General features: G+C 54.4%; 10 protein-coding genes across 10 annotated transcripts; 7 read left to right on the top strand and 3 right to left on the bottom strand.

The window, feature by feature from the left end:
- The first annotated feature begins 1796 nt into the window (after positions 1-1796).
- On the top strand, positions 1797-6325 carry BDY24DRAFT_395805 (uncharacterized protein). The gene is made up of 13 exons (XM_076641356.1): positions 1797-2908; positions 3106-3271; positions 3345-3418; positions 3487-3605; positions 3682-3799; positions 3869-3877; positions 3961-4436; positions 4504-4598; positions 4666-4871; positions 4936-5336; positions 5423-5704; positions 5779-5925; positions 6002-6325. The coding sequence occupies exons 1-13, from the start codon at positions 2017-2019 to the stop codon at positions 6083-6085; spliced, it is 3069 nt and encodes a 1022-aa protein (XP_076494881.1). The 5' UTR covers positions 1797-2016; the 3' UTR covers positions 6086-6325.
- BDY24DRAFT_443049 (uncharacterized protein) lies at positions 6313-9472 on the top strand. Its single transcript, XM_076644733.1, has 4 exons — positions 6313-6542; positions 6728-7455; positions 7535-7568; positions 7634-9472. The coding sequence occupies exons 1-4, from the start codon at positions 6530-6532 to the stop codon at positions 9076-9078; spliced, it is 2220 nt and encodes a 739-aa protein (XP_076494880.1). The 5' UTR covers positions 6313-6529; the 3' UTR covers positions 9079-9472.
- A 178-nt stretch (positions 9473-9650) lies between these two features.
- Positions 9651-12318, top strand: TIF5 (translation initiation factor eIF5). The gene is made up of 9 exons (XM_076641355.1): positions 9651-9950; positions 10039-10109; positions 10256-10267; positions 10368-10375; positions 10468-10571; positions 10666-10796; positions 10944-11600; positions 11786-12016; positions 12109-12318. Exons 2-9 carry the CDS (start codon positions 10077-10079, stop codon positions 12142-12144), a joined length of 1212 nt encoding a protein of 403 aa, XP_076494879.1. The 5' UTR covers positions 9651-9950; positions 10039-10076; the 3' UTR covers positions 12145-12318.
- On the bottom strand, positions 12255-14164 carry BDY24DRAFT_395793 (uncharacterized protein). Its single transcript, XM_076641354.1, has 4 exons — positions 14026-14164; positions 13900-13939; positions 13518-13701; positions 12255-13307 (listed from the first exon to the last, which is right to left on the bottom strand). The coding sequence occupies exons 1-4, from the start codon at positions 14036-14038 to the stop codon at positions 12633-12635; spliced, it is 912 nt and encodes a 303-aa protein (XP_076494878.1). The 5' UTR covers positions 14039-14164; the 3' UTR covers positions 12255-12632.
- Positions 14165-14684: 520 nt separating this feature from the next.
- BDY24DRAFT_416933 (uncharacterized protein) lies at positions 14685-15445 on the bottom strand (the record flags this gene model as incomplete). The annotated part of the gene is made up of 4 exons (XM_076643642.1): positions 14685-14735; positions 14981-15134; positions 15241-15316; positions 15421-15445. 4 exons carry the CDS (start codon positions 15443-15445, stop codon positions 14685-14687), a joined length of 306 nt encoding a protein of 101 aa, XP_076494877.1.
- A 636-nt stretch (positions 15446-16081) lies between these two features.
- Positions 16082-18045, top strand: BDY24DRAFT_395792 (ubiquitin-conjugating enzyme/RWD-like protein). The gene is made up of 8 exons (XM_076641353.1): positions 16082-16104; positions 16185-16323; positions 16716-16793; positions 16873-16972; positions 17075-17087; positions 17208-17296; positions 17378-17423; positions 17507-18045. The coding sequence occupies exons 1-8, from the start codon at positions 16102-16104 to the stop codon at positions 17777-17779; spliced, it is 741 nt and encodes a 246-aa protein (XP_076494876.1). The 5' UTR covers positions 16082-16101; the 3' UTR covers positions 17780-18045.
- A 273-nt stretch (positions 18046-18318) lies between these two features.
- Positions 18319-21393, top strand: BDY24DRAFT_416931 (MDR family MFS transporter; the record flags this gene model as incomplete). Its single annotated transcript, XM_076643641.1, has 16 exons — positions 18319-18541; positions 18801-18855; positions 18929-19011; positions 19077-19210; positions 19289-19353; positions 19418-19538; positions 19618-19763; positions 19834-19898; positions 19971-20129; positions 20191-20238; positions 20312-20349; positions 20415-20618; positions 20681-20728; positions 20803-20856; positions 20930-21151; positions 21220-21393. The coding sequence occupies 16 exons, from the start codon at positions 18319-18321 to the stop codon at positions 21391-21393; spliced, it is 1839 nt and encodes a 612-aa protein (XP_076494875.1).
- An 84-nt stretch (positions 21394-21477) lies between these two features.
- Positions 21478-22942, bottom strand: BDY24DRAFT_395786 (zinc finger MYND domain-containing protein). Its single transcript, XM_076641352.1, has 6 exons — positions 22711-22942; positions 22612-22647; positions 22313-22540; positions 21831-22232; positions 21729-21756; positions 21478-21655 (listed from the first exon to the last, which is right to left on the bottom strand). The coding sequence occupies exons 1-6, from the start codon at positions 22900-22902 to the stop codon at positions 21597-21599; spliced, it is 945 nt and encodes a 314-aa protein (XP_076494874.1). The 5' UTR covers positions 22903-22942; the 3' UTR covers positions 21478-21596.
- Positions 22943-22997: 55 nt separating this feature from the next.
- BDY24DRAFT_130117 (uncharacterized protein) lies at positions 22998-23757 on the top strand. Its single transcript, XM_076635998.1, has 3 exons — positions 22998-23142; positions 23242-23289; positions 23376-23757. Exons 1-3 carry the CDS (start codon positions 23029-23031, stop codon positions 23661-23663), a joined length of 450 nt encoding a protein of 149 aa, XP_076494873.1. The 5' UTR covers positions 22998-23028; the 3' UTR covers positions 23664-23757.
- Positions 23758-25523: 1766 nt separating this feature from the next.
- RPC40 (DNA-directed RNA polymerase core subunit RPC40) lies at positions 25524-27600 on the top strand. The gene is made up of 8 exons (XM_076641351.1): positions 25524-25645; positions 25775-25846; positions 26091-26331; positions 26442-26558; positions 26653-26768; positions 26837-26903; positions 26998-27240; positions 27347-27600. The coding sequence occupies exons 1-8, from the start codon at positions 25577-25579 to the stop codon at positions 27493-27495; spliced, it is 1074 nt and encodes a 357-aa protein (XP_076494872.1). The 5' UTR covers positions 25524-25576; the 3' UTR covers positions 27496-27600.
- The last annotated feature ends 107 nt before the right edge of the window (positions 27601-27707 follow it).

Raw genomic sequence — 27707 nt, 5'->3', positions numbered from 1 at the left:
GAAGGGAAGAGCTGAGTGAGACGAACGCTTTGGGAAGAGGGTTCGTTGACAAGAAGAGGCGTCTCGTCGGGTTGTTCGGGAGAGAAAGAGCGCAAGTTTCGTAGATGATCGACAGGAAAGAAGATTTGCAACTCACGGGAACGGATAAGCATTCTTACGAGTGCTGTTCGAGCTGAGAAGGAAAGGAGAGATTGCGAAGTGAGCGGATGAGCTCGAGGGAGGGAGGAAGAGAAGGTTCGAAAAGAAGAGAGATAGAGAGCTCATCAAGGATTTCTACGAGATGTGTCCAGATCAATCGACTCATGGATATTGGATGGCTGGGCTCGAGGTATCTCGAGGTAAGCTCGGCTCAGGCCAGCAGCGAGGAAGAGAGGAAGGAAAGGGATGGAGGTGGGCTGAACAGCTGAGGAAAACGAAAGGAGGTCAAGAGAGTAGCTGCAAAGCTTCTCGTGAGCTCAAATTCGGGTAGGATAAGATGAGGATTCGAGGGAGTTGTCAGACCTGAGATCGAGAGACCTGGGGGACAAGGGAAGAGGCGGCTACCGGTCAGCGAAGGGAAGGAAGGAAGGGTGAGCTCGTCGTGAGCTCGAGCTGGAGAAGACCGACCGAAAACAGAGACGGCCGCGACTCCTCGTCCTAAATATCGGACTGGGGAGTAACAGAGGAACGAAGCTAAATATTTGAACTCACAGATCTGACTTTCTCCTCTCTTCTCTCTTCCAGGTCCCCAACAATCCCCCCCCCCGGAACCGCACGACGCTTCATCCCTCCCTCTCCCTCTATCCAACCCTCTATTAACAGCTCTCCAGTCCCTTAAGCACTCCTCTACGCCACCGAGCAGCCTCGAAACACTTTCCAGCCTCTCCCTCCTGCTCCCGCCCCCTCTCCCCGTCGACAAGACGCGTCGCCCGACGGTCGACCTTCGACGGAATCGACTCCTCCTGCGTACCTCCCTCTTCATCGAGGACAGATGATGTTGAATCGAGTGGAAGCGTTGAAAATCAAGGAGGAAGAGAGCCAGCAGCAGATGAGGTTGATGAGCTGAGGGAGGAGAGGGCGGCTGGGAGGGCTTTGTAAGTTGGAGCTGAGTGGGGGGAGTGGAGACGAAGAGAAAGATCCGGGAGTCAAAAGAGGTAGAGATTAGGCGATGGGAGGAATCTGAGGTGGTGAGAGGTGAAGAGACGAGGGAAGGCAGAGGACGGAGAGGGGAAGGTCGCGTTCGTTTCGAGTCGATGTTGGTTTGTAGAGCTTGAGGCTCGGGTTGGAATTGGATGTATAGTTCTTCACTCGGTGGGTGGAGAGAAGACTAAAGGATCCTTATGGTTGAAGTCTGTATGTTTTGAGAACGGAAGAAGAAGGGAGAGGAGAAGAAGTCAGTTTGGGTGAGCTCGAGAGAGGCGAAGAGATGGAGGATCTGCTCTGGAAAAGGAAGGACGAAGGGGTTTGACTATCTGAGATCAATCCCACACTCAAGTGGGATCAAAGAGCAAGGGAGCGATCTGAGAGAAGCTCAGGAGGAGGCAGTGCGAAGAGAGAGCGTCGGAGGAGGAGGGGAGGGAGGGAGAGAGGAGAGGGAGATGGCCGAGCAGCGTTCACTCGACGAGGATGTTCACAAGGTGCTTGAGATCTTGGCAGCAGTTCGATCTATATCCTGAGAAGACGAGAATCAGCGCTGAGGAAGGCTAGAAGAGGTGATGATGGTTTGGAGGAGGAAGAAGGAGGAGCGGTGCGTCGAGTTGAAGTTGAGCTTCAACCTCCGAGACCCTTGGTCTCCTTTCTCCCTCTCAACTACTTCGACCTCTCACCTCAGAATCTATATCAGCCATCTCGAGAATTGGATCCCAACATCTGTCCGATCTATTCAATCACTCGTATCTACGGCCTCTATCTCATCGACCCTCTTTCCTCCTCCCTCCTCTCCTCCTCCTCCTCCTCCTCCTCCTCAGCTTTCGAAGGTCCTTCCCTCTCGACTTTCTCCCTCCCTCCTGCCTTCCCTCTTCGACCCTCCTCCCCATCATGTCGGTCCCTCAATCTACTTCCAAGAAGGATCCCAATCGAGTGCGTCGTCGTGAGAAGGAGCGTCTAGTGGCGGATTCGGCGTCCATCGTATCGGTTTCGACCACCGCTTCCTCCTCTACCTCCCTCGCTCCTTCTTCCATCTCCCACTACTCCCAGCAACCTCCTCCAAGCCAGCAGTATCGCTCTCTCCAACCTCCTCAGCAGCATCAGCAGCTCAGTCCGAACCCAGGAGGCTACAACGGGTCAGCTCGAGGCCCCTCGGGCCCAGCTCAACAGCAGCTCCCTCCTCCTCAAAATCAGCGTCCACTCTCCTACCATGGCCCTCCGAAACCAGCTCTCATGCAAGCTCCAACTCAACCCAATCCCAACATGTTCGCTCGACCACTCTCCTCCTTCGATAGACAGGACGCTCCTCTCGCTCAAGCTCAAGCTCAAGGTCATTCAGCTCCTCCTTCGACCTCCTCCCACTACCAACCCGCTCCCTTCCCCTCCCCTCCTCCCGTTCCTCTTCAAGATCAGAGAAGACCTCCTCCAGCTCAACAGCAACAGCAACACCCAGGAGGATACACCCAGGCTTCTCCTCAGATGGGGTACGGAGGAGGACAGCCTCCATCTGCTCCCCCTCCGAGACAGTACCCAGCGACGACCTACGAGCAGGTCAACGCTTTTGCAGGACCGTCGTTCAGCCCTCCAGGAGGATCGACTCCAGCCCCTTCTTCTTCTTCGTCGGGATACAACTTCCCTCAACCTCAGTCTCAGCAGCAGGTGGGAGGAGCATCGTTGACGCGAGTCACGACAATCGGGAGTGCAGGAGGAGCTATGGGGAGTGCTCAGAGGTTGCTGGGTTTCTCGTCGAACTTGAGGCAGATGTTTAGGAGGACGAATCAAGGTGAGTTCCCTGTGCGGGTTGTGAGATGTTGCTTCGGAAAGGAGGCGAAGAGGCGAAGAGGAGCAACGAAGGACGGTCGCGGTCGGAGTCGAGACGACTCGCTCTTTCCCCCCCTCGCGACCTCTTTCTTCCCGCCCTCCCTTCCGAGGAGTGACGCGAACTCATCTTCTGTTCTCTTCTTACTTTTGCCACTCCAGATCAGTACCTGATTCGGGTCATGGACGTCTTCGTCGCCAACCTGAGCGGCCACGTCTCAAGGCTCGTAGCTCGAGAGCTGGAGCTCACTGGTCAAGAGAGTCGAGCTCTCGAGTCGATATCTAGAGACTTCGACAAGGCTGCTTTTTGGATGGAGGAGAATCAACAGTCAGTCTCGTCCTCTTTTCTCGCAGAGTTGTCCACTTCCCTCGCTGATTCGAGTTCGTCTCATGTCTCGCAGGAACATCGCTCACATCTGGCCCGCCGACCGTTCTGCGAAGGCTCTGAAGGATCTCGACGAGAGACTCACCAAAGGTGAGGTTCGACTCGTCCGCTTCTTCAGTCTCGACAGAGGTTGACTTCCTCCTCTCTTTCTCTCGTAGCCTTCACGTCGAAGCTCGCCGTCGCCCTCTTCGAAGCCGTCCAGGATACGCGTCATATCGGGATGCAGATCTCGAGGCAGATCGAAGGACTTGAAGCCGATTTACCTGGGATGATCAAGGTCAGTTTTTGACGCCTCGAAAGAGTGTAGGAACGAGAACTGACTCGTCCCGCCCTTCGCTTCTTACTCCTTGCAGCGCATCGTCGCTCAAGCCAACTCTCAGACCATTGCTCAGACGATCCAACGTTTACGAGTCGAGGAGATTGCTCTCAAGCCTCAAGCTGGTATCCCAGACGGCTACGGAGGTGGCGAAGGTTCGTTCTTTCCGTCGTTTCGATCTCGTCGACGCTCGCTGACTCTCTTCCCTTCCGCTCTCCTTTCAGCTGAGAAGAGTGAGACCCGCTCTTCCTCTCCCGAAGATAAACCATCCTCCCTTTGCTAACTTATCTTTCAACGCCTAATTTCTCGTTCCCAGCTATCCAATCCCTCATCGACGCTCTCGAAACCGCTCGACTCACTCAGCAGGAAAAGGAGGAACGTTCGGCTACTCAACAACGGATTCTCGGTGGAGGTGCTGCCAACGGATCCTCAGCTCCTTTCCCGTCTTTCTACCCACTCCCGCCTCAGAATCCTCCGTCGCTGCAGACGAACATGGACTCCTCCGCTCGTTCTCATCGCAGCGACAACTCGTCCATCTCCTACTCGACAGCTCTTCTCACCTCTCCCAACCCGCTCAACTCGCCAGGAGGCGGGGGAGGACTTGTAGGAGCTCCAGGAATGGGTGTTGGATTGATGGGTGGAGCTCATGGAGGTTGGACAGACGACAAGAAGGGTTACATCGAGGCTGGGGAGGGAGACGGGATCTCGTTTCAACCTGTGGATCCGATATCGAAACTGGAGCTCGTAGATCCTTGCTTAGCATCGGACGGATACATTCACGATCGGTGGACGGTTGGTTTTCTCTCTCTCTTCTCTTCGTTCGAGCTCAGCACTGACCTTCGTTTTTCATCGTCTTCAGATCATCACGAACCGACCGGAACACCCTCTTCGACCTGGAGTACCGCTCCGGATCCTCGGAGATGTCGTCCAGCTTCGTTCAGCCATTTTCCAGAGGTTAGTCTAATCCTCGACCTTCCCAGTCCTCGATCTGGAAACTGATTCCTCGATTTCTTCCGCTCAGGTTCCCCGAACGACGCGACGAGTTCCTCGCCAGGAGAGCTAGCTACCTCGTCGAGTCGATATCCACCTGCGACAAGGCTTTCTTCTCAGACATCGTCGATGTACTTCGTCGTCTCTCGGACGTTATCGCGTGGCAGGAGGGAGAGGAGGACACTGGGATCCTGGTTCGTCGAGCGTTGATTCGATGGAGGCTTCGACACTTGAAGGGTTCGTTTCCCGAACCCTTGCTCCTCGCTTTCTCGATGCTAACCATCTCTTTTCGAACATGCAGGTGCTCTCGCCGACCTTCTTCTCGCCCTCAAACTCTCCCCTACTCTTCCAATCCAACACCTCCTCGCCTTGATCCACCTCGAGATGCGATCCTTCCCTCTCGCCCTCTCCGCCGTCGAGTCCGCTCTGTCTCGAGATGGAAAGAACGCCGTCGCCGTTGCGATTCGTTCCATCATCCACACCTCCTTCGGTCGGTCGACGGAAGCTTTCCGTGATGCAGCAGCAGCGGCCAACCTCGTCAACCTCCCTCCGCCAGACTACGACGCCAGCCCTCAAACCTCTCGAGACTCCAAGGCCACCTACACTCCGGTCCACAACCCAACTCCTTCGTCGCCTCTTCCCTCCCTACTCGACATCCCGTATCTGCTCGTCGGCTATGCTTATCTCGCTTTGAGTGAACCTGTGAGTCGTCTTCGTTCATCCGCTCTCCGACGCGTCTTCCTCAAAGTCGAGCTGACTTTCACACCCTTCTCCCTTCTTCTTTTTAGGTTCGGGCTTCCGTTTTCCTCGCCAAAGCAGTCTCCTTCGGACCTGGAGGAGAACCTTGGGCGAGAGCTCTCTGGGGATACTGCTTGAGGGAGAGTGCGGAGGAGGGGAGCACGAAGGAGGAGGGTTCGAGGGAGATGGAGGCTGCCTTCAAGCTCGCTGGCGACGTTGGGAGGGACGCTTTGGCTACTGGAGGATGGGCTGAAGAAGTGGAGGATCTTGGGAAGGAGATGAGGCCTCTGAAGTCGGCGATTGCGTTGTTGTTGGCTCAGACGAAGGCGAAGGTGCGTCTCCTCCTCTTCTTTTTTTTCGTCGTTCAACGGAGGGCCTGACTTCGTTTCTTCCCTTTCTTTCGCAGACCGACACCCACTCAGCTTGTTCTATGATGGTCGAAGCCTTCGCTACTGCTCATCCTCTCGTCGTTCGGACAGCAGAAGAGTACGGATTCGTTGCCGGCCTTCAAGCGACGCTGGGTCAGTTCGACCAAGCTTCAGTCAATTTCGACGTGAGTACCCTCTCAGAAAATCTTCTCATCTTCTCCAGCAGATAGCTGACCGTCTCCTCTTCCACTTTCTCCTCAGGCTGGAGTAGCTGCTGCGTCGAAGGCGGGGAGACTAGATGAGAGGGAAGGCCTCCTCGCGGAACGAGCACGGTTCAGGTTTTAGAACGTTCCATCTTTCGCCCTTACAATTTCTCTGACTTCTCACTTCTCTCAGCCCATCTATGTTGTTTCTCGTGTTTACTGTTCCGCCCTCTGTTTTCTTTCTCTCGCTAGTCTAATAAAATGGATCGGAGCGTTTGGCACGAAAGGGAGCGATCGACGAAGACGACGCGATTGGGAAAAGGTCAACAGAGGAAAGAAAGGAACGCTCTCCTTCCGTTCTTCCCCAACCCCCATCAACGCCCGCCTCCCCTCTCGCTCCTTTCACCCTTCACTCTCCTTTACATCACACTCCTTTCGAACTTCAGAACAACTCTTCTCTTCTCTAAGAACCAACAGCCAGAACAGGCGAACGGACTGGTCCAAACCTCAACTCTGCCCTCTTTCCCCTCCCTTCCTTCCTTTCACCTTCCTCCCTCCCGTCTCAACCGTCACCTAGACTCTCAAAATGACTCGAATCGGTAAGCTCCTACGCTTCTCTCTCTCTCTCTTGCTACTGACTCTCTTGCTACTGAGCTGAGCTCGAGCTGCTAGAGAGGAGGTATCGAGTCCTTCGTTTCATCGAGCTGATCATCCTTCCCTCCCTCCCTCCCTCGTTCTCCTTGCCTTCCCGTCCCATTCTCACTCCCTCGTCCCCTCTCACCAGTTCCTCGAGAAGAGCCCTACCTCGACATTCGATCTATGAACCGACATCACAAAGCTAAACAAGCCATCACCCTCAAAGCGCTCTCCAAAGCCTCCTTCATCAACGGATCCTCGTTCCTCGTCGCGTGGGTTTCTCCTCAAGGAACCTTCTCCCTCTTCGCGTCCGAGTTCCTCCAGGCTGGAGTCGACAGGATGTTCACTCCAGAGCTTAGGCAGGAATGCGTCGAGATGGCCAAGAGGGGGAGGGAGATCAGGGAGAAGGATCTGACGGGGAGCGGCGGGAAGGGAGGAGGGGGAACGGCGTCGATGGATGGAATGGGCGACGAGCAGGAGGGGGAGGACGAAGAGGATGGGTTTGGAAGCGACGAGGATGAGCAAGAACCCGTTCCCTCGGCTTTGGGAGCTGCTATCGCTGCTGTAGGCAACGTAGGAGCGTTCAAGGGAAGGGTCAACACCAGGGCTCAACTCGCGAGCTCGAACGCCTCCTCCTCCTCCCTCCCAACTCCAGCCGCTACCGCCAGCTCCTCTACCTCTTCGCCTGCCGTCTACACTCCTACTCCCATCAACTCCCATCGAAACATCGATCCAGCCGTCACCGAGTTCCTCCTCGACCGTCTCAACACTCTCGGACGTCCCACCTCGAAGACCGTCTCCAAATCGTGGTCCGCTGCGACGAAGCACTCCTACCGAGACGGATCAAATCCTCCGTCCTTCTGGCCTATCGGGGTTGTAAGTTCATATTCCTCTCTCCAGTATCCTCGTACGTTGAACGCGTTGAGCTGACACAAACTCTCTTCTTTCCTTTCAGACGTACAAGGACCCCAAGGACCTCTCCGACGACGGTGAGTCTTCCCGAGCGTTCTGTCCTCTCTCTGTAACCCTCAACTGACTCGTTCACCCTCTCTAGATCGATCTCTCTTCCTCCTCTCCCTTCTTCGTGAACCCTCCCTCTCGATCCAACGACTCGAACTCGCAACAGCTTCCGTCGGAGCCCTCATCAGCGCCAACAAGGCTCCCCTCCTCCGTCAAATCTACAAGATCGCTCGAATGGAGGTATCCGGTCTCCCTATCGACCTCTCGAGGATCGTCGAATCTCCCGCTGCCGTCGCACCAGTCGAAATCGCGTCGGTTCTCAGTCCTCCCGTCGACAACTCCAACCTCGAACGGAAGACGTCGTCCGGCTTTGGGGAAGGGAACTTGGCTTGGTTGTTTGAAGGAGACGGGAATGGAGTAGGGTTGGAGGACCGTCGAGGGAAGATGGCGGAGAAGAAGCCGTCGATGAAGAAGAAGATCGGACTTCAACCCGTCGAGTCGGAGGACGGATCGGTCGCGTCGTCGAGCTCGAGGAAGAGGACAGCGTCGGCTATGACTTTGGAGGGATCCCAGCAGGAGAAGAAGACCAAGGCTCAGATGAAGACCCAGAAGTCGATGGTCGTCGATCAGGAGAACATGCCTAGGAGAAACTCGACGTCGTCGACTTCCTCCTCCTCGTCTCGACCTCAACCGGATCGTCAACCTTTCGGCCAGTCGAACCACCCTCACCAGGTCTACGACTACCAGCAACCTCAGGCTTCGGTCACTCCTTACCTCCAACCTCCTCATCAGTTCCAACCCTCTCCCTACTACCCCAACAACTCTCAACTCCATCCCTCCTCCTGCCATGTCGACGCGTCTCCCAGCCACTACTCCTCCTCCTCGTCCTCGGCCGACTCGCCCTACCCTTCTCAATACGGAGCTCCCCCTCCTCCTCCTCATCATCAATACCCTCAGCAGTTCTCCCCTTACTCTCAATCACCCTACTCTCCCGCTTTGGACCCCTACGCTCCTCCTCCAACCCAATCCCTTCGTCAAACCGAGTTCTACCACGACGCTCCTCCTCCACCTCCTCCAAACGATCAACTCTCCTCCCTCCCCATCCAACGAACCCACTCCGCACCTCCCATTTCCACTTCCACCTCCGGCTCGACCCAGTACCTCGCTCAACCCCAACCTCCTCGAATCGCTCGTCGTCCCCCCTCTCGAGTCCAACAACTCGCTTCGCCCCTCTACAACGGAGCCGCTCCCAGTTTGCTTCGAACGCACTCGTTCGATGGAGCTGTCGTCAACCATTCTCCCACCAGCATCAACACCAACCAGTACTACCACCCTCCCGCTCAACTTCTTCCTCCTCCCACGCCCGTGATGGATCAGAACGCGTTTGCCTGGCAGGAGGAGTACAGCGGGTTCTCGATGCCTGGAGGAGGGTTCGGGTTGGGGATTAGGATGGGTGGGGATGGAGCGATGGAGGGGGTGCAGAGTCCGATGGAGGGGGAGATGAGGTTTGGAGATGAGTTTGTACACGGGAGGGGTTGAGGCGAGGGAGGGCGTCGCCGTTTCGGTCTGTTGTTTTGAGGTTTCGCGTTCGTTTTACGTCCTTATCGGTGTCTTCTGTCTGTACTCTGCTCTTGGATCTGTTTGTCTCTCTATCCCTTCCTTTCTTTCGTTGTCTATCAGGTCTCTCGATTCTGTTTTTCGCGCTCCTCCTTCACGCGCGTCCGTTCTTTTTCCTCTCGTCCTCACGTCCTCTCTTTTCTCTTCCGTCCTATTTATCAACACCACCAACCTTTCATCTCTGTAGATATCCATCTCCCTCCCTCTGTTTCTCTCAAGAAGAAAACTGCCACACTCGGAACCAAAAAAAAAAAACGGCCTCCCTTTCGAAAGCGAGACCAGCCTCGCCCCTTCGCTCGCTTTCGCCACCCAACTTCGACCTTCCCACCTCTCCACCCACCCATCCAATCCTTGAAGCTCCAACCCAGCTCTCTTCCCCCCTCACCTCTCTTACCCTCGAGGATCTTCCGGAATCCTCCTTTCTTTTGCTCCTAAGATCTCGTCGTCAGCCTTCCAAAGAGCCTTGCAACCTTCCCTTCCGTTCGAACCACCCGACTCGAGTCCCTTGAAGAAACAGGTGAGCGACGCGTTCCTTTCTCTCTCTCTTCCGTGGTGGAGAGCTGTAGAGGAGAGGTGTAGGCTGCTTCGAGAAGATTTCTCCTTACTGACTTTGTTTCTTCTCGTTGTCTTTCGATCCATCCCACCTTCTCCCTTCTCCTCCCTTCTCTTCCTTCCACCTCACCTCCCCGGTCGCCTTATACCCTCCTCGCCTCCCTCAGATCCATCAGTTGATGCCCTTCGCCCTCCTTCTGAATACTTCGTCCTCTAAATCTCATACCTTCAATCACTCTTTGGTAAGCTCTCTCTCTTCCTTCCCTTCTCTTCGTCGTTCGTTCCACACTCGAGCTGACCTTCCCTTCCTTCCCTTTCGTCTCGCTGCAGCGATAATACCCGCAGCCCAACAACAACCTTAACTCAACATGGCTTCCATTAACATTCGTCGAGACGTCGATGTAAGTGTTCGATCTCTTCTTGAGGGAATAAGGGAGGGAGAGGAGGGAAGGACGGAAGACAAAGGGAGAGAAACCAAAAGTTTGGATCTTGAAGGAGTGAACGAGAGCTGACCTTCGTTTCCCTTCGTTCGATGTGATGTCTACAGGACAAGTTCTACGTGCGTCTCCACTGCTCTATCTCTTTCTCAGTCAGAAAACGGCGTTGCTGACCTCTTTTCCCGTTCGTTCTCTTCGATCCGTTCGTTTCCCTTTCATCAGCGATACAAGTGAGCTCACTCTCTCCTTCTCCTTCTCCTTCCTTCTCCACCACTACGCAAGCAAGTTCGCTGATTGGATGATTTCACTTGTTCGCTTCTAGGATGCCCGTCCTCCTCACCAAGATCGAAGGAAAGGGGAATGGAATCAAGACGGTCGTTCCTAACATGAGCGACATCGCTCGAGCTTTGGCCAGACCTCCTTCTTGTGAGCTTCGAGAACTCTCCTTCCACCTTCTTTCGTGGTCGTTTGGAAGGAAACACGAGCTGACGTTGGTGTCTCGTTCGTGGTGTTTGCTCAGACCCCACCAAGTTCTTCGGAATCGAGCTCGGAGCTCAGGTCAAGCTCGAGGAGAAGTCGGATCGATACATCGTCAGTGGAGCTCACGACGCTGCGAGACTCCGGGATTTGTTGGATGTTTTCATCGACAAGGTACGTTGAGATTTCTCTCTCAAGCTGTCTCGTTGTCTGGAGCTGTCGAAGCTGACCGTCGCTCTCCTTCTCTCCCTCCTCCCCTCCTCTCCTCTCCCTTCTTCTCTCTCCCCTTTCTCACCCTCCCACCCACTCACCACCCTTCAGTTCGTCCTCTGCGGAGCCTGCAAGAACCCCGAGACCGTCTACAACATCACCAAGACCGACGACGTCTTCCGAGACTGCAAAGCCTGTGGAGCTCGATCCGCCGTCGACCTCCGTCACAAACTCACCACCTACATCATCAAGAACCCTCCTCCCGTCGAGAAGAAGATCAAGGGACTCAAGACCGGAGCCGACTCGTCCATCGCTGCCAACGCCGAAGCCATCAACGGCAAGAGCTCGCCTGCCGAACCGGAGGACGGAGCGGACGGACAGGCCAACGCTGAGGTCGACGAGAGCGAGATCCCTGACGTTGCCGATCGACCGGACGACGACGACGATTGGGCGGTGGACGTGTCTCCTGAGGCGGTGAAGGCGAGGGAGAAGGCTTTGAGTGCTCAGTTGAAGAACTCGTTGATCCTTGGAGGACAGGAGGGGGAGGGAGACGGGGACGACGACGACGATGCGGACTCGCCTTACGGACAGTTGAAGGCTTGGATTGGGGAGTCGAGGGAGGAGGGGTTGGATGAGAAGAAGGTGATGGCGAAGGTCAAGGAGTTGGGGATCGAGAAGAAGCACAAGGCTGTTTTGGTGATCAGTGAGGCGTTGTTCACCGAGGAGGTCGTCAAGGAGATTCCGACTTACTCGAACTTGCTCAAGGCTGTGAGTTTCACCGTTATCTCTCTCTCTTCGTCTTCTTTTTTCGAAGAGCTGAACTGACTTCTCCGTTCCTCTCTTCTCTCTCTTCCTCCCTCCCGTCCCTTCCCCTCTTCCTCCCCACCCACCCTCCCTCCCCCTTCCTTCCCTCTCCCTCCTCTTCCTCCCTGCCCACCGACCTCTTCTCTCAGATGGTCACCTCCGAGAAGCACCAAAAAGCCCTCCTCGGCGGTCTCGAACGGCTCGTCGGGCTCACCTACCCTTCCCTCATCCCCGCCGTCCCCAAGATCCTCATGGCCTACTACCAGGAGGACATCCTCGAGGAGGACGTCGCCAAGAACTGGGGGACGCACGTGTCCAAGAAGTACACGGACAAGGAGACGAGCAAGAAGGTCAGGAAGGCGGCGGGAGCGTTTTTGACGGTGAGTCTTTGGGAGTTGAGCGATGAGAGGGCGGGGAGTGGGAGAGGAGCATTCGTGCTGACTTTGCTTCGTTGGGTTGCTTTCGTTCGCAGTGGCTCGACGAGGCAGACGAGTCGGATTCGGAGTAGTCTAGCCTTCATTCCCTTCTCTCTCCTCCTCTCTCGACGCGTCGAACACTCTCGCTTTTCTTCCTTTGCTTAGTTCTCGTTTCGGCCCAACCTACCAACCACTCAGTCTCTTTCTCTCTACCCCCTTTTTTTCTTTGACGTCTCTCGCTTCTCATATACGATCTGATCCTGTAATTGTTTGCTCGACGAAGAGAGGAGAGGAAAGAGAGCAGGAGAGGGGACGAAACGGAACGAAGAGAGCGAGAGTAGAGTACCGAGATTGCTCCGTGCGAGAGAGGTCCGAACGAAGAGATGGTTCTGCGACTGAGTAGAATTTGCGGAACGCTCAAAAAAAAAAAGAGAAAGGAGGGGAGAGAGACCACGAACGACGACGCGCATCGGAGGCCGTCTCTCTCTCTCTCTCCCTCCCTCTCTCTTCCCCCCTCCCTCTCTTTCCCATACCCAAAACTGCGACAAAAAAGCACTCATCACACCACCAAAAAATCTAACTACTCCTCCACCAAAGCCCCCCCTCCGAACCCCAACCCTTTCCTCTCCTTCAACTCCCGATACCTCAAAATCACCCTCTCCCTCTCCTCCTCCAGAATCCTCTGCTGAGCCAAACTCAAACCCATCCTCGCCGCCGCAGCACCCGCCGTCCCTCCTGCTTCGCCAGCGTCCTTCTTCTTGGAAGCGTTGTTCTGGATCGCTTTGGAAGCGAACCGAGGGAGCGTGAGGGAGGGAGGAGCGGATCCGACGTCGTTGAGGTTGAGTCGTTTAGGGGCGGACGAGGAAGCGGCGGGGATGAATTCTTGGAGCAACTTCTTGTTCTTGAGGGTTTTTTGTTCGAGAGGGGTGAGAGCGACGGCTTTGGGTTTGGTGGAAGCGGTAGAGGGAGTGGGTTTCGAATCCCCTTGCATCCCCGTCTTGCTCGAAGCGGCTTCCTTCTCCGCTTTCGCTGCTTGCTGCTTGGCTACTCGATCGTCGTGCTTCTGGGTTCGTTCCTCTCGTTCTTGACGGGCGATGTCGGTGGTGTGGGCGTGGGCTGTTTTGGTGGAGGCGGAGACGGAGGAACGGAGGGAGTCTTCGACTCGTCGGTTGAAGTGGAGGAGGGATTCTCCGGGGAGGATAGTGAGTTTGGAGGAGGAGGAGGAGGTGGAAGGGGTGGTGGAGGTGGTGGTGGGCTGACGGGGAGAGGGACGAGGGAGGGAAGGAGAGGAGGGAGGGTCAGCGTTGAGCTCGATGTTTGGATTCGTTTGGTTTCGTTCATTCTTCCCTCCGTCCTCCTCTGCGCTCTTTTATCTTATCTCCCACAGCCCAGCTCAAACCAATCTCACTCCTCCCACCTCTACACTTAAAAAAACCACCAAACGCACGCACGAGCCCAAACTCACCTTCTTCTTCTTCCCCCCTGCTCCCGCTCCCGAACTCGTCGTCCCCTCCTGCTCCTCTCTCTTCCTCTTCCTGTAATCCTCCCTCACCTGCGCACTCATCAACACCCGCATCGCGTTCTTGGGCAGCTTTTCGAAATCAGCGGGGTTCTCGTTCCCGTTCCCAGAAGGAGCTCGGTCGATTCCACTGAAACGAAGCGAGGCGAAAGGAGGAGGTGAAGGAGGAGGAGGAGGGCGAGGACGGACAGGGAGGAGGGAGGAAGATAGACAGAGAAGATAGAGTCAGTTAAGGAGCTTCTAGAGACGCATTCAAATGAGTATGGTACGCTAGAGAAGAGAAGAGAGAAAAAGAAAGCGAGAAAGGAATCCAAAGGGAAACACTCACTCCTTCTGTCGATTCGCCTCTCGAATGGATCGTTTCGCACCTGTTTCAATCCACCGCCCAAAACGAACAACCCTATATCAGCTCAGGCAGCACCTCGCATAACAGCGTACACGAAAAGGAACTCACGTTTATGAGCCATAACTTGTTGTAGAAGAAAGAAGGGAAGGGAGGAGAGGAGGGAAGTAAGGTGGGTCGTGGGTTGAGGTTGAGCTTTCGAATTTTGAAGTCAGCTTAAGGATGAGGGGAGGGAGGGAGGAAGCCGACGAGGAAAGTAAATTTTGGGGGTCCGTACGTCGAAGTGGGGGTTCGGGGTTGTTTGATAGAGGGAGGATGAGAGGAGACTTGCGTCGAAGAAAGAACTGAGGTGAAAACTGGAGCGAAATCGGGGAGGAACGAGGGGAGAGGAGGAGGAGACGGAACGACGGGTCGTCGACGCGTTTCTCTCTTCTCTCTTTCTTCCGTTCGAGGATTCAACAGTCGCTCCTACTTCTGATCAGAACTATGTCGTCGTGGATCCGTCCAGTAGGTCTGGATCCTCTTCGTCAAAGTTGCTAGGCAGGATTGTAAACGAAAGGAAAGGACCGGAGAGCAAAAGTCCAAAAGGTCAACCAAACCAAGGGCAACGACGAACTCAACGAGAACGAACGAGGGAGAAAGAGATATCAACACCCAGAAAAACAACAACAAACGAGGCAAAAGTCTAACACACAAATACAGTCAAATCGAGTCCGAGTCAAGAAGAAGAGAAGAAAAGAAACGAGACGCGTCGAGCGTTTCGATCCAATCTAGTTGCAAGTCCTCATCGAGTTGATCTGCCAGAGGGCGTTCTCGAAGGCCTGCGATTCCATCAAATAAATATGTAGGAGAGAAGATAAGGTCAGTCAGGGGACGCAGAGATGAGGGAGGAGACGAGGAAAAGAAAGGGGAAAGAGGGACGAAAGGGAAGAAAGGTACGGACTCAACTCACCGAACATACGAGCGAGGTCGAGGAAGATCCCTCCCTGCTCCCAAAAAAAGCATTCAGGATAGACTAGGTCAGCTCCAGAAGGAAAGGTGGAGAGGAGGAGAAAGAGCGACTCACATCGTTGTAAAGCTTCTTGGACGCAATCCTCATGCTATCCCTCCCTCTTTGCCCAGGCTGAACGACCTTCTGATAGTCCGCTCGCATGACGAAGGTATTCGGGTTGGAGTAGGTCAGGTTGTTGGCGGCGGCGGTGGTGGTTTGGTCGACGTAGCTGAGGAAGGGGAAGAGAAAGGGGATAGAGAGGTCAACAAGGAACGAAACGAACGAGAACGAGAACGAGAACGAGAACGAGAACGAGAACTAAAGAAGCGACTCACTTGACTCTCCCGTGCGTCGGATCATCGAAGCTTTGGAAGCAGAACCCGTCCAAGAAGGAGTTCCCGATGAACGCGTCTTAAGGACGTGGAGGGGGAGCGCGTCTCCGAGAGGTTTGAGGAGACCTCTTCCTCCGGAGTGATGCGCTGGCGACGAGGGTAGGGGAACGAGAGGAGGGAGACCTTGGATGGGAAGAGGAGGAGTCATAGGAGCGTCGCCGCCGAGGAGCTGAATGGGAGAGGCGTTGGTCAGCGAGAGGGAGGTCAAAAGGAGGAGGAGAGCGGCTTTAGGGAGGGAGCTAGGGCGTTCGAGATCGAGGGTTGAGGGTTGAGGGGGACATGTTGAGCTGAGCCTGGAGAGCTTGACGACGAGGAGAAGAGAAAGATTGAGATGTTGTTGATCCGACGGGAAGAGTGAAGGAGAGTGAAGTCGAGGGCTGAAAGAGCATGGGTTGGTAGAAGACGAACGAGGGAGAAGAAATCGAAGGTAACGAAGAGAAGAGGTCAATGTGGTTGAAGGTCAGCGATTTTTCTATCAGGAGGTGCTCCGTTGATAAGGTGTCCTCCGTGAGCGGCTGAGAGGTCGAGGAAGCAGGAGAAGGAGGGACAGAGCGAGGAGGGAGGTGAGGTTTCGACCTTCTCGCCTCCTCTTGGAAGCTGCAAGATCCTCCTCCGTTTTTAACTCTTGTCTCTTGAATGAAGATGTCTATATCGTTGTTGCCTCTTTCTTCAAAGCTCAACTTCGAAGTTTCAAGTCGAGTGGGTGTTGATGGAAAGTCCACCAACTTCTTTCCCTTTGAGTTGAAATCAGAGCCCCCTTCCCGTTTCCTCTTCTTCCCTCCCACCCTTCACCTCCTTCCAAACATGGTCACTCCTCTTTCTCACCTCCCTTCTCTCTCCCACGCATGCTGAGCTGACCTCTTATTTCCCCTTTCTTTCCCCTTCAGACCGACGCTATCCCTGCCTCCTCCATCCGACGAATCGCTAAAGAGCTCAACCAGCTTCGAGCTGATCCTCCTGAGGGAATCAGAGTCGTAGTCGACGAGGAGGACATCTCCCAGTTCACAGCTTGGGTCCAGGGGCCTGGTGAGTCTAGAGAGTCTTTCTGGAGTTTCGTTGGAGATGCGGGAGATGGATGGGAGTGTGAAGGAGCGAAGGAAAGAGGGGAGAGGGAAGGGAGGAGTTGATTTGTTTTGGGAGGTTGGACGAGGGAGGGGAGGCTGATTTCGAGCGGTTCGAAGCTAGCGAAACGAAGGTTTTCTGTTGTCGAAGTCTAGAAGGGAGTCTGAGGATGCTTCCTTCGACCTCTGAAGCTCGGAGACCGTCTCGCTGTGGCGTTGTGGCAGGAAGGAAGAGCTCGTCTTTGCTGTCAGCTCGGACGCGTCCCTTCCACCCCCCTCCCTTTGTTCTTCTCACACCCCGTTCTCTTCCCTTTATTTGCTTCCAACAACTGACTCGACCCCTCCTTGCTCCCACAGATGGAACCCCCTACGCTGGAGGCTACTTCCGTGTTCGTTTCGCCTTCGGAGCGACCTACCCTTCCCAACCTCCCAAGTGTTCGTTCCCTTCCTTCCCTTTGTTCTTCGCTCCTCCTCGCCGAACCAAAGCTGACCTTGATCCTTTCTTCGCTCTCAGGCACCTTCGCCAGCAAGATCTTCCACCCTAACGTCTCGAAGCAGGGAGATATCTGTGTAGACACCTTGAAGAAGGGATGGAAGCCAGAGTTTGGAATCAGGTGAGCTTCGACCTTCCTTCCTCCCTCCCTCCCCCCGCTCCTTTCGCTTCGCCTCTGTCTCCTCGAAGCTCACCCAACCCTCTCCGTTCTCTCTCGACGTAGCCATGTTCTGAGTGTGAGTTCACCTCATCGGCCGTCTCTCTCGAACAACCCTCAACCCTCGACATCCCGAAGGAGGAGCTGACCGAAACCTTCCCTTCCCACCTCTTCTCCCTCCCTCATTTCTGTTCTTCAGGTCATCCGATGCCTTCTCATCTACCCCAACCCCGAGTCTGCTCTTGACGAGGAAGCTGGAAAGCTTCTCCTCGAGGCCTACGAGGACTAGTGAGTCTTCAGAAACGGTTCTTCACTTCGAGCTTCGTCGAAGCTGACCTCGACCTCTCCTTCTCTCTCTTCCCTCTTCAGCTGCAAGCACGCTCGTCTCTTCACTTCCATTCACGCGACTCCTCGAGTACGTCCCTTCACCTCTCTCGTCTTGGCTCCTCAAGTCAAGCTCATCTTTTCTTACGTTCTTTCTCGTTCCTTTCAAAACAGAACCCCCCTCCCGAGTTCCTCGTCCCCTCCACCTCAACTTCCACCGCTACCGCTACCAAATCAGCCTCCTCAACCCCCCCTCCCTCTTCATCCTCCCACTCCTCGCCACTCCTCCCTCTCCAGTCCAACAGCCATACCCAACCCAACGCCGGATTCTCAGCAACCTCGTCAAGCTCCGGACCCACCAAGCCCGTCGTCGCTGAGAAGACCGCCGTTGGAGGAGCGAAGCCTGCCGTCAAAGCTGGAGCGAAGCGAGGGCTCAAGAGGCTGTAGGAGAAGGGAGATGCTTTTGAGGTTCTGGGAGGTGCTTTTCGTGTCCGTAGCCTTTTGTTTCGTTTTTCTCTTGCCCTCTCCTCTTGTGCTCCCTCTTTCTACTTACGAGATACCCTCCATCCGTCGCCTTTCTTCTCTTTGCTCGTCTGGCAACTTAGATACCTCGCTCTCGACGATGACTCGTGCGACCTAATACTTGAACGAAAGGGAGACACGTCGCGTCGACGACAGGATCTCAACCGACTCCTCCGCGCCTTTCTTCATAGATCACAAAGTTCCGATTCAAAACGCTGCGATATCCAAGCCTGATTCCTTACAGGGTCTGTCACCTATGGACGAGAATGCAAAACAACGGAGTCCAAGGGGAGTCACAGAGGCAAACCCTTCGCCCTGGTCGTCGTGGAGAAGCCCTCCCAATCGATTTGACCTTCAACTTTCACCCACCTGGCCTCTCTTTTCTCCCTTTTCGCTCGTCACACCGTCCTCCTTTATCACCAACCCAAGCTCATCGCCAACTCCCACAGAGTCAGCAGAAACCCATGACAGCCTCAACTGACAACCCAATCGAGGTAGAACCTGGTTCTCCTCCTCCTCCCTCTGCCCTCCTCGACCCAGAACGAATCAGTCCTCGTCCGGAAGATGAGCCGATGGATAAGAAGGGGATGGACGAGCCGTTTGGAGTGGTCAGGGAGGAGAAGACGAGGAGGAGGGACCATGGAGCGAGGATGAGGGAGGAGGATGAAGGGATTGAGCTGCCCAAGAGTGAGTCTTCGAACTTGAGAGAAGAGAGAGAGCTGGAGGGGGGTGCGAGAAGGGAGGGAATTGGAGAGCAAATTGAAGGGAGCTCCGGAAGGCTCAGAGGGAGGACTGGGACTGGGACTGGGACTGGGACGCATGGAAGGGCAAAGGAAGGAAGGAAGGATTGTGTGAGCTCGAGTCGAGGGCTGAACAGAACGAGGAGGTTGATGTTTTTTCCTTCCTTTCTTCTTCTTTCCTCCTTCCTTTCTTCCTCGTTCGTCAGATAAAATGTACCTCGTCATCACAGCTCTCGCGTTGACTACTTTCCTCGCTGCCGTGTTAGTCCTCTCCGAAAGACGAGAAGCTCCTTTCAACCTTGGGCTTGAACTCTTCGTTTGTCCTTCTTTCCAGCGATTCAACCATCATCACCACCGCCCTGCCTACGATCTCAGCTGATCTGAAAGGAACGGGGTCTGATTACTCTTGGGTTGGAGGTCAGTTCGCTACTACGAAGCTCTTGGAAGAGCAGCGAGCTGAATCGTCTCGTCGCTCGTCTCAGTCTCCTACCTCCTTTCCAGCTCGGCTCTCACTCCCGCTTGGGGCCAACTCTCCGACGTAGTAGGACGGAAACAGGTCTACTTCCCATCGATCATCGTGTTTTTGATCGCTTCGGCTCTTGCTGGAGCTGCCACCGTGAGTCCTTTCGCTCGTTCGCCCCCCCTCCGACGACGCGCGTCTGACCTTCCTTTTGATTCTGATGGTTTCGCGTAGTCGATGCCCTTCTTAATTGGAGCTCGAGCTTTGCAGGGTATTGGAGGAGGTGGGATCATGACCATGTGAGCTCTCTCGGACTCCATCGAGCTGGAGGTCGAAATTGACGCGACCTTTCCTTTTTAACAGGACGTCGATCATCCTCTCCGACTGTGTGACGCTTGAGCAACGGCCAACTTACAGTAGTGCGATCGGAGGAGTGTGGGCTCTCGCTACCATTGTTGGTCCTCTACTGGGAGGACTCCTCGTTGTTCGTCCATCGTTCTTCTGCCTCGAAGCGTCTGATCACCTTCGCTTCCCCTGACCTCTGCGTTCTTTCTTTCTCGTAGGATAAAGCGTCTTGGAGATGGGCGTTCTTCCTGAATCTACCTCTGGGCTTCGTCGCTCTTGTGATGCTCTACTTCTGCCTCAAGCTTAACCCTCGCAAGAAGATCACTCTTCGAGAGTTCGCAGATCGATTCGATTTCGTCGGCGTGTTCGTCCTTCTCTTTTTTCTTCTTCTCGACCTTGTGTGCTGACCGTTTTCCTTTCTCGATTCCCCGCAGGTTGTTTCTCACCGCTGGATCTGGTACGCTTCTCGCTGGATTTTCGCTTGCTGCTGATCGGTCTTGTGAGTTGAACCGGATCAGGTCGAGCGAAGTTGAATCGGAGCTGACCTCCTCTCTTTCTCTTCCTCTTGCAGGGTCGGACAAAACGACGATTGCTCTTCTCGTCGTCGGAGTTGTCTGCTTCTCCATCGGAATGATCAACGAGGGCTACACAAAGAGGACTCCTTTGTTCCCTCCTCGTCTCTTCAGGACGAGAACGACGACCCTCACGTTGGCGATCACCACGCTTCACAGTCAGTCTCCTTCGGTTTTCTTACCTTACGATCTTGAGCTGACTTCAACTCCTTTCGACAGGTCTTGGATACCTCTCGCTATCGTTCTACCTCCCCACGTACTACCAAGGTAAGCGTCTCCTCGTTTGTTTCCGCGTTTCCGCGTTCTGACTTTCCATCGACTTCTCTCCTCCTTCCTGCAGGTGTCCACGGAAGAAGTGCCATGATCAGTGGTCTCCAGGTCCGCTCCCTCTCCCTTTCGAATTCCTCGACCTCTCACTGAGCGAGCCCTTCCTTCCTCTTCAGCTCCTCCCAACCATCACTGGATGCTCCTTGATGACCCTCGCCGTCGGTCCTCTCATGACGCGCCTCAAAGTCGCTCGTCCCTTCATGTGGATAGGACTGGGACTTGGAACTCTCGGATTCGGACTCATGCTTCTTCTGGACCCAAACTCAGGCCTGGCGAACCAAGAGGGTCTCCCAATCCTCGCCGGACTGGGTCTCGGAATGGTGAGCTCTTTTTTTACTTTTCTTTTCGAACGAGATGCTGATTTTTTCTTCCGTTCATTCAGCTTTTCCAACCTCCTTTGATCGTGCTTCAATCAGCACTTCCAATGAAGGTACGTCTCTGCAGTTCTGTCGACGCGTCGAAGGACTTCTTGTTGACGCAACTTTGTCTCCTCTTTCGTCGCAGGACATGGCTTCGACCACCTCTGCTTACCAGCTCTGCCGATCCCTCGGATCCACAGTCAGTCCGATCTTTCTCGCTGCCCTTCTTCAATCCCACTCGCTGACTCAACAAACCTTTTTCCGTCTCGCAGATCGGTGTCTCCATCGGAGGAACGATCCTGTTTTCCCACCTCCGTAAAGAACTCCCCACCGACCTCCCACCCTCCATCATATCTACTATTCTTCGAGGAGACTTCGCTGGAATCGTGGAGATGGAAGATGAGTTGATGCGGAGGGAAGTGAGACGAGTGTTGAGCGACGCGTTGAGTCAGGTTTGGATCGTTGTTTGTGCGCTTGTTGGAGCTGCGTTTGTCGTGAGTTTCTCGTTCTTCCCTTCTTCAAAGCCAGTCGCTAATAAACGCTCTCCTGGTCGTTTCTTCAGATGTCCTTCTTCTTGCGTCACTACTCGATGAGCCGGCGCTATATCACCTCGCCGTCGCCCACCGTCGAGGAGGACGAGGTTGAGGGAGAGCTCCCGCTTTCGTCTCTTCCTCTTCACACGTCTCCAGTACCGGTAGACCCAGCGTCGGTGGGTGGGCAGAGAAAGGATTCCTAGAATACATAGAGGCTCTTGATTTATGAAACGAACGATTCGACAACGACGCGACGAAGTGAGGTTCGAGCTCTCGACCTGATCCTTTCAACTTCTCCTCGCTCGAAACCAAGCAGACGTCTGAAGGACTGCTCGAAAAAGTTCTGTTGAAATGCATGCATCGACTCCAGCACTCCTTCGTTCGTTTCTCCTTCCCCGTCGCGTCCTCACCAAATCGGTTCCCAACAAGTCTCCCGATGCTCCTTCCAGTGAGCTCGCTGATGGGCTAGGTTGAGCGAAAGAATAGAGATGATCAGCCTTACGGATGAGGGCGCGAATGAAGGAGAAGGAAGACGAACCGATAGAGCAATAGCGGACTGACCGACACTGAGCCGAGGGGAAGAAAGAGAGTCAGCGAAAGAGAAGAAGCAGTCGCAGCTTCGAGGAAAGAGACGACTCACCCTTCCACAAGCTACGACCTCTTCCCCATCTCTGATATCTCTACAGTTCTCAAGGACACCTCCAGCGGTTGTTGTCCCTTCGCACCTCCACCACGACACAAACTGCAACGACTCGAAGAAAAGGGGCGGGTCCAGATCTCCCTTCAGCAGCCCGATCAAGAGAAGAGCCCTTCTCAAGAGAGTGGTAGCGTCCTCGAGGTACCAAGATGGGAGAACGACCTTCGTTCTCGGTAGCTGCAGATCCGAAACGAGAACTTGGAGGGAGGGGAGGAGGAGTCGAGACGAGGGGGACGAGATGCCTTGAGGAGGCGTCCGTGACGATCGACTGAGGATGATGCTGGTGATGATGTGAAGCCAGCCTGTACAGACTACACGAGGATCTCTGCCGTCGTGGGAGGAATTCTTCGAAGGAGGACGAGAGGTCAAGAAGGGACGATCGTCAGCGTCGATCTCGAGAGGGAAGAGAGGGCAGATAGACGCACTGGATCCAGGAGTTCAGGATGACTGGGGAAATTCTCAGCTAAGCTTTTGAGAAGACATTCGAGCAGGTTTGATCCTTCGACTGGCTTCCTGGCGTAGCGGTCGAAGTAGGCGTTCCCGACGACGGCGACGAGAACGAGCGTCCGTGTCCAAAAGTTATCAAACTCGGAGGCGGAAGCGAGAGAGTGAGCTTGGATGAGCTCGGGAAGGTACAGATGAGTGAACTCGGGCTGAAAATCAATCAGGGAAAGGAGGTTGAGCAAGGGAAAGGAGAGGAAAAAGAGAAGAGGACGAAGCTCACCAAAGCGAGAGACCCGTCCTTCTCCAACTCGCTCACCTGCGAGCGATGAAGTCGAGTCAGCGGATGGAAATACTGACTGGAGAGCAACTTCGCACTGACCATTTGAGCTATCCTGTGCTTTGTTAGAACAGCGGGAAGAAGTTGAGGAGGGAAGGAAGGATCGTTGACCTTCAACCCTTTCAACAGCTTCAGCTGATGGCCTTCCCCGATCAGACCTCTGTACGAGCCATCCTTCAGACCAAGGATACTGGCTATGTCGTCCGCGGTGAGGTAGGAAACCGGTTTGTACATTCTGAAGATAAAAAAAAGGAGGAGGGGAGGCTCGTCGTCGTTGGGAGGGAAGGAAGGTCAAGCTCACCTTTCCCTAGTTGACCTCACCTGCAACCGTCCCTCTTCGTCCCTCCCTCCCTTTTCGACATGTCTCTTCCTTCTGCCACCAGATTCGCAGAGATTTTAGGCTTCGTGGAAGGTCGAGATGCACCTGCAGCTGCAATTCTTCGTATGGAAGACCTGGACGAGATAATCAGGTTGGTTAGTCCACTCCGCTCCTTCCTCCTTTCCACTCTTCCCTTGTGCTTTCCAGTCATCCTCGTTCTGACGGTCTTTTGTATATTGTATACTCTCGATCAGCTCAATGCGGTGTCTTTCGTCACTAGAGCTCAAGATGATGCCTTCTTCGTATGTTGAGCTCCTTCGACTCTGTGAAGAAAGATCGAAACCGGGAGGGCTGAAATCTCTCGTCTCTGCTCCCTCCCACACTCCAGAATTCACTCGCTGCACTCTACCTGCCATGCATCGTTCGGACGTTCATCCAGTCTTCACCGAACGTCTTCAGCGGCGACGAACGATGGGGAATCTACGAGACCTCCACCGGCAGATTCATCGAGACTCCTGCCTTCGGTCGATTTGTTAGGGAGCATCCGGACGAAGCTAGAGCTATGTGTTCGAGGCTGCTCAACATGATGGCAGAGTTCCCACCTGATCTTTGGCTGGTAAGCTATACCTTCTCCTCCTTAAAAAGGGCACGAAGGAAGCCGCCTCTCTTCGCCTGAAGCCTCTCTTCACCTGACGGTTGTTTTGGGTTTACAGGAGATCAAACTCGCCGAGGCCACACTAGGACGTCTCCTCCATCTCTTCAGCAGGCTCGCTCTCCAACTCACATTTGGTCTCCCTCTCGGCTCAGGCTTTCCCGCCGTCCATCAAGCTCAGAAAACCCAACTTGGTCGACTCGTCGTTCTGATGCGATTCCATCAAATCGGTAACCCTGGAACACTCGAGGTCCTTGATCGAGTCGCTCTAGGATCCTCCGGTGCAGCTTCTCTGGGTAACTCTTCTGCAAGAGAAAGAAGGATCATGTGCGAGGCAAAGAACAGTGCGACTGGGGCACGAGGAGTACGCGACGAAGTCAAGTGCGCCAAAGTCGCGAAGGGGAAGGAAATGGACATGTGTGGAAGAGTGAGTTTAACATGACTCTTGATGATGATGACCAGCTGCTGATAGACCGCTGTTCTCTTCTTTCCAGTGTCTCAACGTTCGTTACTGCTCGACAGGTCCGTCCTCTCCTCCCTTCTTTTGTCCCTCCACCCAGACGATCTCCCACGCCGAACTCCTCTTCTCACTATCCAGAACATCAAAGACTTGACTGGAAAACTCACAAGGCAACTTGTTTCGAACCGAGCTGGTAGTCTCGGCGCGTCGAACGCGTTCGTTGAGTGAGTCTTCTCCTCCCTGTCCCCTCCCCTCCGTTTCCTCTTGTCTGACTTTTGTTTTTCCCGTCTTGCCTTTCAGCCCCTCTTCTCACTGTTCAAGGTAGTTTGTACTCCTCCCTCGACTTCGCGTCGTTTCCTCCGAGCTCGACTTTCTCTCGTTTCCCTTTCAACTCTGACCGAGCCTCGCCTCTCCTATTTAGCTCGTCTCTCCAGCTCTCAGAACAGCGCGTCCTCGGAAATCGATCGAAACATCACATCGGGGGAAGAAGAGGAACTTCTGTTGGAACTCGGGAGGGAGAGAGGGGGTTTTTGCTCGTTTCGTGTCGTCGCGTCGAACCACAGCCGATCTCGATGCTCAACTGCTTCGATCCCGTTCTTCGTATTGAGAGATTTCAGAGTCTCATTCGTCCCTCCTGCGTTTAAAGAACTGCTCTCGTACCCAAGCAAGACGAAGCGGATTTGAAAGACGAGCCCATGCTTCGCGGTCGATGCTCTTCCTTTTCCCTTCGCTTGCTTCCCTCTCCGTCTGAGAGCTTGCGTTGAATGCGGAGGAATTAAAAAAAGAGAATACATGAAGGCGCAAGGTCGTTAACTAAAGAGAACTACGTAAGGTGAAGACAACGGCCAGCTTCTGCTTCCCTCGACCAGCGACGCGACGACCTCGTCCCACCCCTCCCTCCGTTCAAGATTCGCCATCGGCCCCCATTCGCAGATCATCCAAACAAAACCAGAGAAAGAGCGAGACAACCCTGGCTCCGTTCGATGATCTGATCGAGACGAGTAGGAAGAGGTAGCAAAAGGGGAGGAACGAGAGGAGTCAAGCTCACCGCATTGCTTGTCAACTTCCCTTCTCTCGAAGGGATCTGATCCACCTCTGAAGCAGCCTCCAAAGACTTGACCTTCTCCTCCTCATCCTCTCGAATCCATAATCCGACCTGAGTCTCGGTTGTTTGACGAAGAGTTCGAAGGCTCGAGGTGGCGATTCGGGAGAGGTTGTCTCGTTCCTTCTTGACGTTGGCGAGCTCGATCTCGAGAGAAGAGATCCTTTTTTCGACTCTGGAGTAGAGGTGGTTATTGGTGTGTTCCCGAAAGTAAGAAGAAGGGAAGAAAAAGCTTGGATTTTGAGGTTGTGAGGGTTTGGGGGAGGGGACAGAAGGACTCAAAATTCGAGCTCAACCCATTTCGTCCCTTCCTTCCTTTGCTCCCTAACTTTCACCCTCCTCCTCCCTCCTTCTCCCCATCAAACTCTCGTAGATATGGCGTCTTCGTCCGACCTTAACGATCCTAGGAGGCATGTTCGTCTGGAAGCTGAGCGAGTGTCAGCTGTGAGTTGGTTGAGCTTGAGGAGGCGAAGGAGGAAGCTCTGCGTTTGAGCTTCGCTCCCTTCCGAAGTTGAGCTTCTGTCCCCTACAAGAGCTAACTCCTTCATTTCGTCGTGCATCTGTATCTATCAGGTTGCTGGAACTGAGTTCCCTGGGCACTACCCTGGAGAGGATCACTCGTGGGACCTCAAAGCTTTCGCTGAGGTCAGTTCCCCTCCCTTCTCTCCTCCCCCTCCTCCTCCCTTCTCCGAGCTCGCCTTCTTCAAACTCGAACAACCCCAGCCCTCGACGCGTTCAGCTCGAGAGTATGGACCTTATTCTGCTGCTTCATTGAAGTTCTGCTTTCGGAATCGTCCACTTTCATCGAGCTTGAGCTCTCTTCGTTCGAGCTCGCTGACTGACCTCCTCCCTTCCCCTCCCCTCCCCTCTCTTCCTGCTCTTCCCTCAGAACCTCCAAGTCAAAATCGATTCCATCTCCGGCACCACCTGCGAGTTCGACCTCATCGGAGTCGACTCCTCCATCGCCAACGCCATCCGACGTGTCATGATCTCTGAAGTCCCAGCTATCGCCATCGAGGAGGTCTACGTCTACAACAACACTTCCATCGTCCAGGACGAGGTTCTCAGTCAACGTCTCGGTCTCATTCCTCTCAAGGTTGATCCTAGGAAGATGACCATGATAGGGCCTGGTGAGTTTTCGAGCTGGGTTGGCGCTTGAAGGAGTGAGCGGGGAGGAAGGAAGGGAGTGCGAGCTCGAGCTCGAGCTGACCACTTTTCTCCTTCCCTTTCGATTTTGTAGGAGACGTCCCCAACGATCAGAACACGATGGTCTTCAAGCTCTTCGTCAAGTGTGAACGGAACAGGGAGGCCGTCAAGGGAGAGACGGATCCTTCCAAGCTTTACCACAACGAAAACGGTGCGTGTTCGAACGAAGCTCACTTTCCTTCTCCTTCTTTCGTTCGACGCTGACCTTGTCGCCTCCTCTGCTTTTTACGCCTGTGTTCCATCAGTTTACTCTCGAGACATCATCTGGGCTGCTGCTGGTCGACAGACCGTCATGTTCGAGGACGAGGCGCCAGCACCAACGGTTGGAGATATTTTGATCGCGAAGCTGAGACCTGGACAGGTCGGTCTTCTCTCCCCTTCGTTCTCTTCCTCAAACTGATCATTGTCGTTCCTGATATGTTGTCTCAGGCGATCGAGCTGGATCTCCACGCCGTCAAAGGAATCGGAAAGGATCACGCAAAGTTCTCTCCCGTCGGTTCGTCCCTCGTCGCGTCTCTCTTTTCCCCCCTCTCCCCTTTCTCCCCAACCCAAACTCACCTTCCCTCCCTCATCTTTCGCTTCACTTCCAGCCACCGCCTCCTACCGACTCCTCCCCCACATCATCATCACCTCTCCCATCCCTCCCGAAGACGTCGTCGAGTTCCAAGGTCTCTTCGCTCCAGGCGTGATCGGGATCGGACCCGACCCCATCACCAAGAAGAAGACCGCGCTCGTCAAGAACCCGAGGAAGGATACCGTGTCGAGAGAGGTGCTCAGGCACGACAAGTTCAAGGACAAGGTCGAGTTGACGAGGATTCGGGATCATTTCATTTGTGAGTCGCTTTCCCTCTCTTCTTCTTCGTTCTCGTTCGTTCGTTGCCGAAGAACGCACCACTGACCTTCATCTCTCGCACATGTGCTCGGTTTGTGCATCCACAGTCAGCGTAGAATCCCTAGGAGCCTACCAGCCCGAGGAGCTCCTCCCCGAAGCGATCAAGGTCCTGATGGAGAAGATCGATTCCGTCGAGTCGTGCCTCAAAGCTCTCGCCGCTCAGATCCCTTCTTCTGCTTCTTCCATCGCTGCTTGATTGAGCCTCGATTTTTCACTTCACCCTACGTACCCCCAACCACACTAGATCTTGACTCTTTTTTTGATCGAATCTGTACGATTATTCACGACGCGTCTTGCCTCCTTCCCCTGCTTCGCTCGAAAGCAGCGTTGATCGTTCGTTCGTTTTTTAAAAAAGGGAACCATCCATTCAAAAACAAACACATCAAAGTCTACCTCTCCATCATCCCC

The sequence above is a fragment of the Mrakia frigida genome (assembly GCF_051309035.1).
Source record: "Mrakia frigida strain ATCC 22029 unplaced genomic scaffold BDY24scaffold_24, whole genome shotgun sequence".
NCBI lineage: Eukaryota > Fungi > Basidiomycota > Tremellomycetes > Cystofilobasidiales > Mrakiaceae > Mrakia > Mrakia frigida.
The sequence above is the reverse complement of the archived record's forward strand: the minus strand, read 5'-3'. Positions and strand labels throughout refer to the sequence as shown.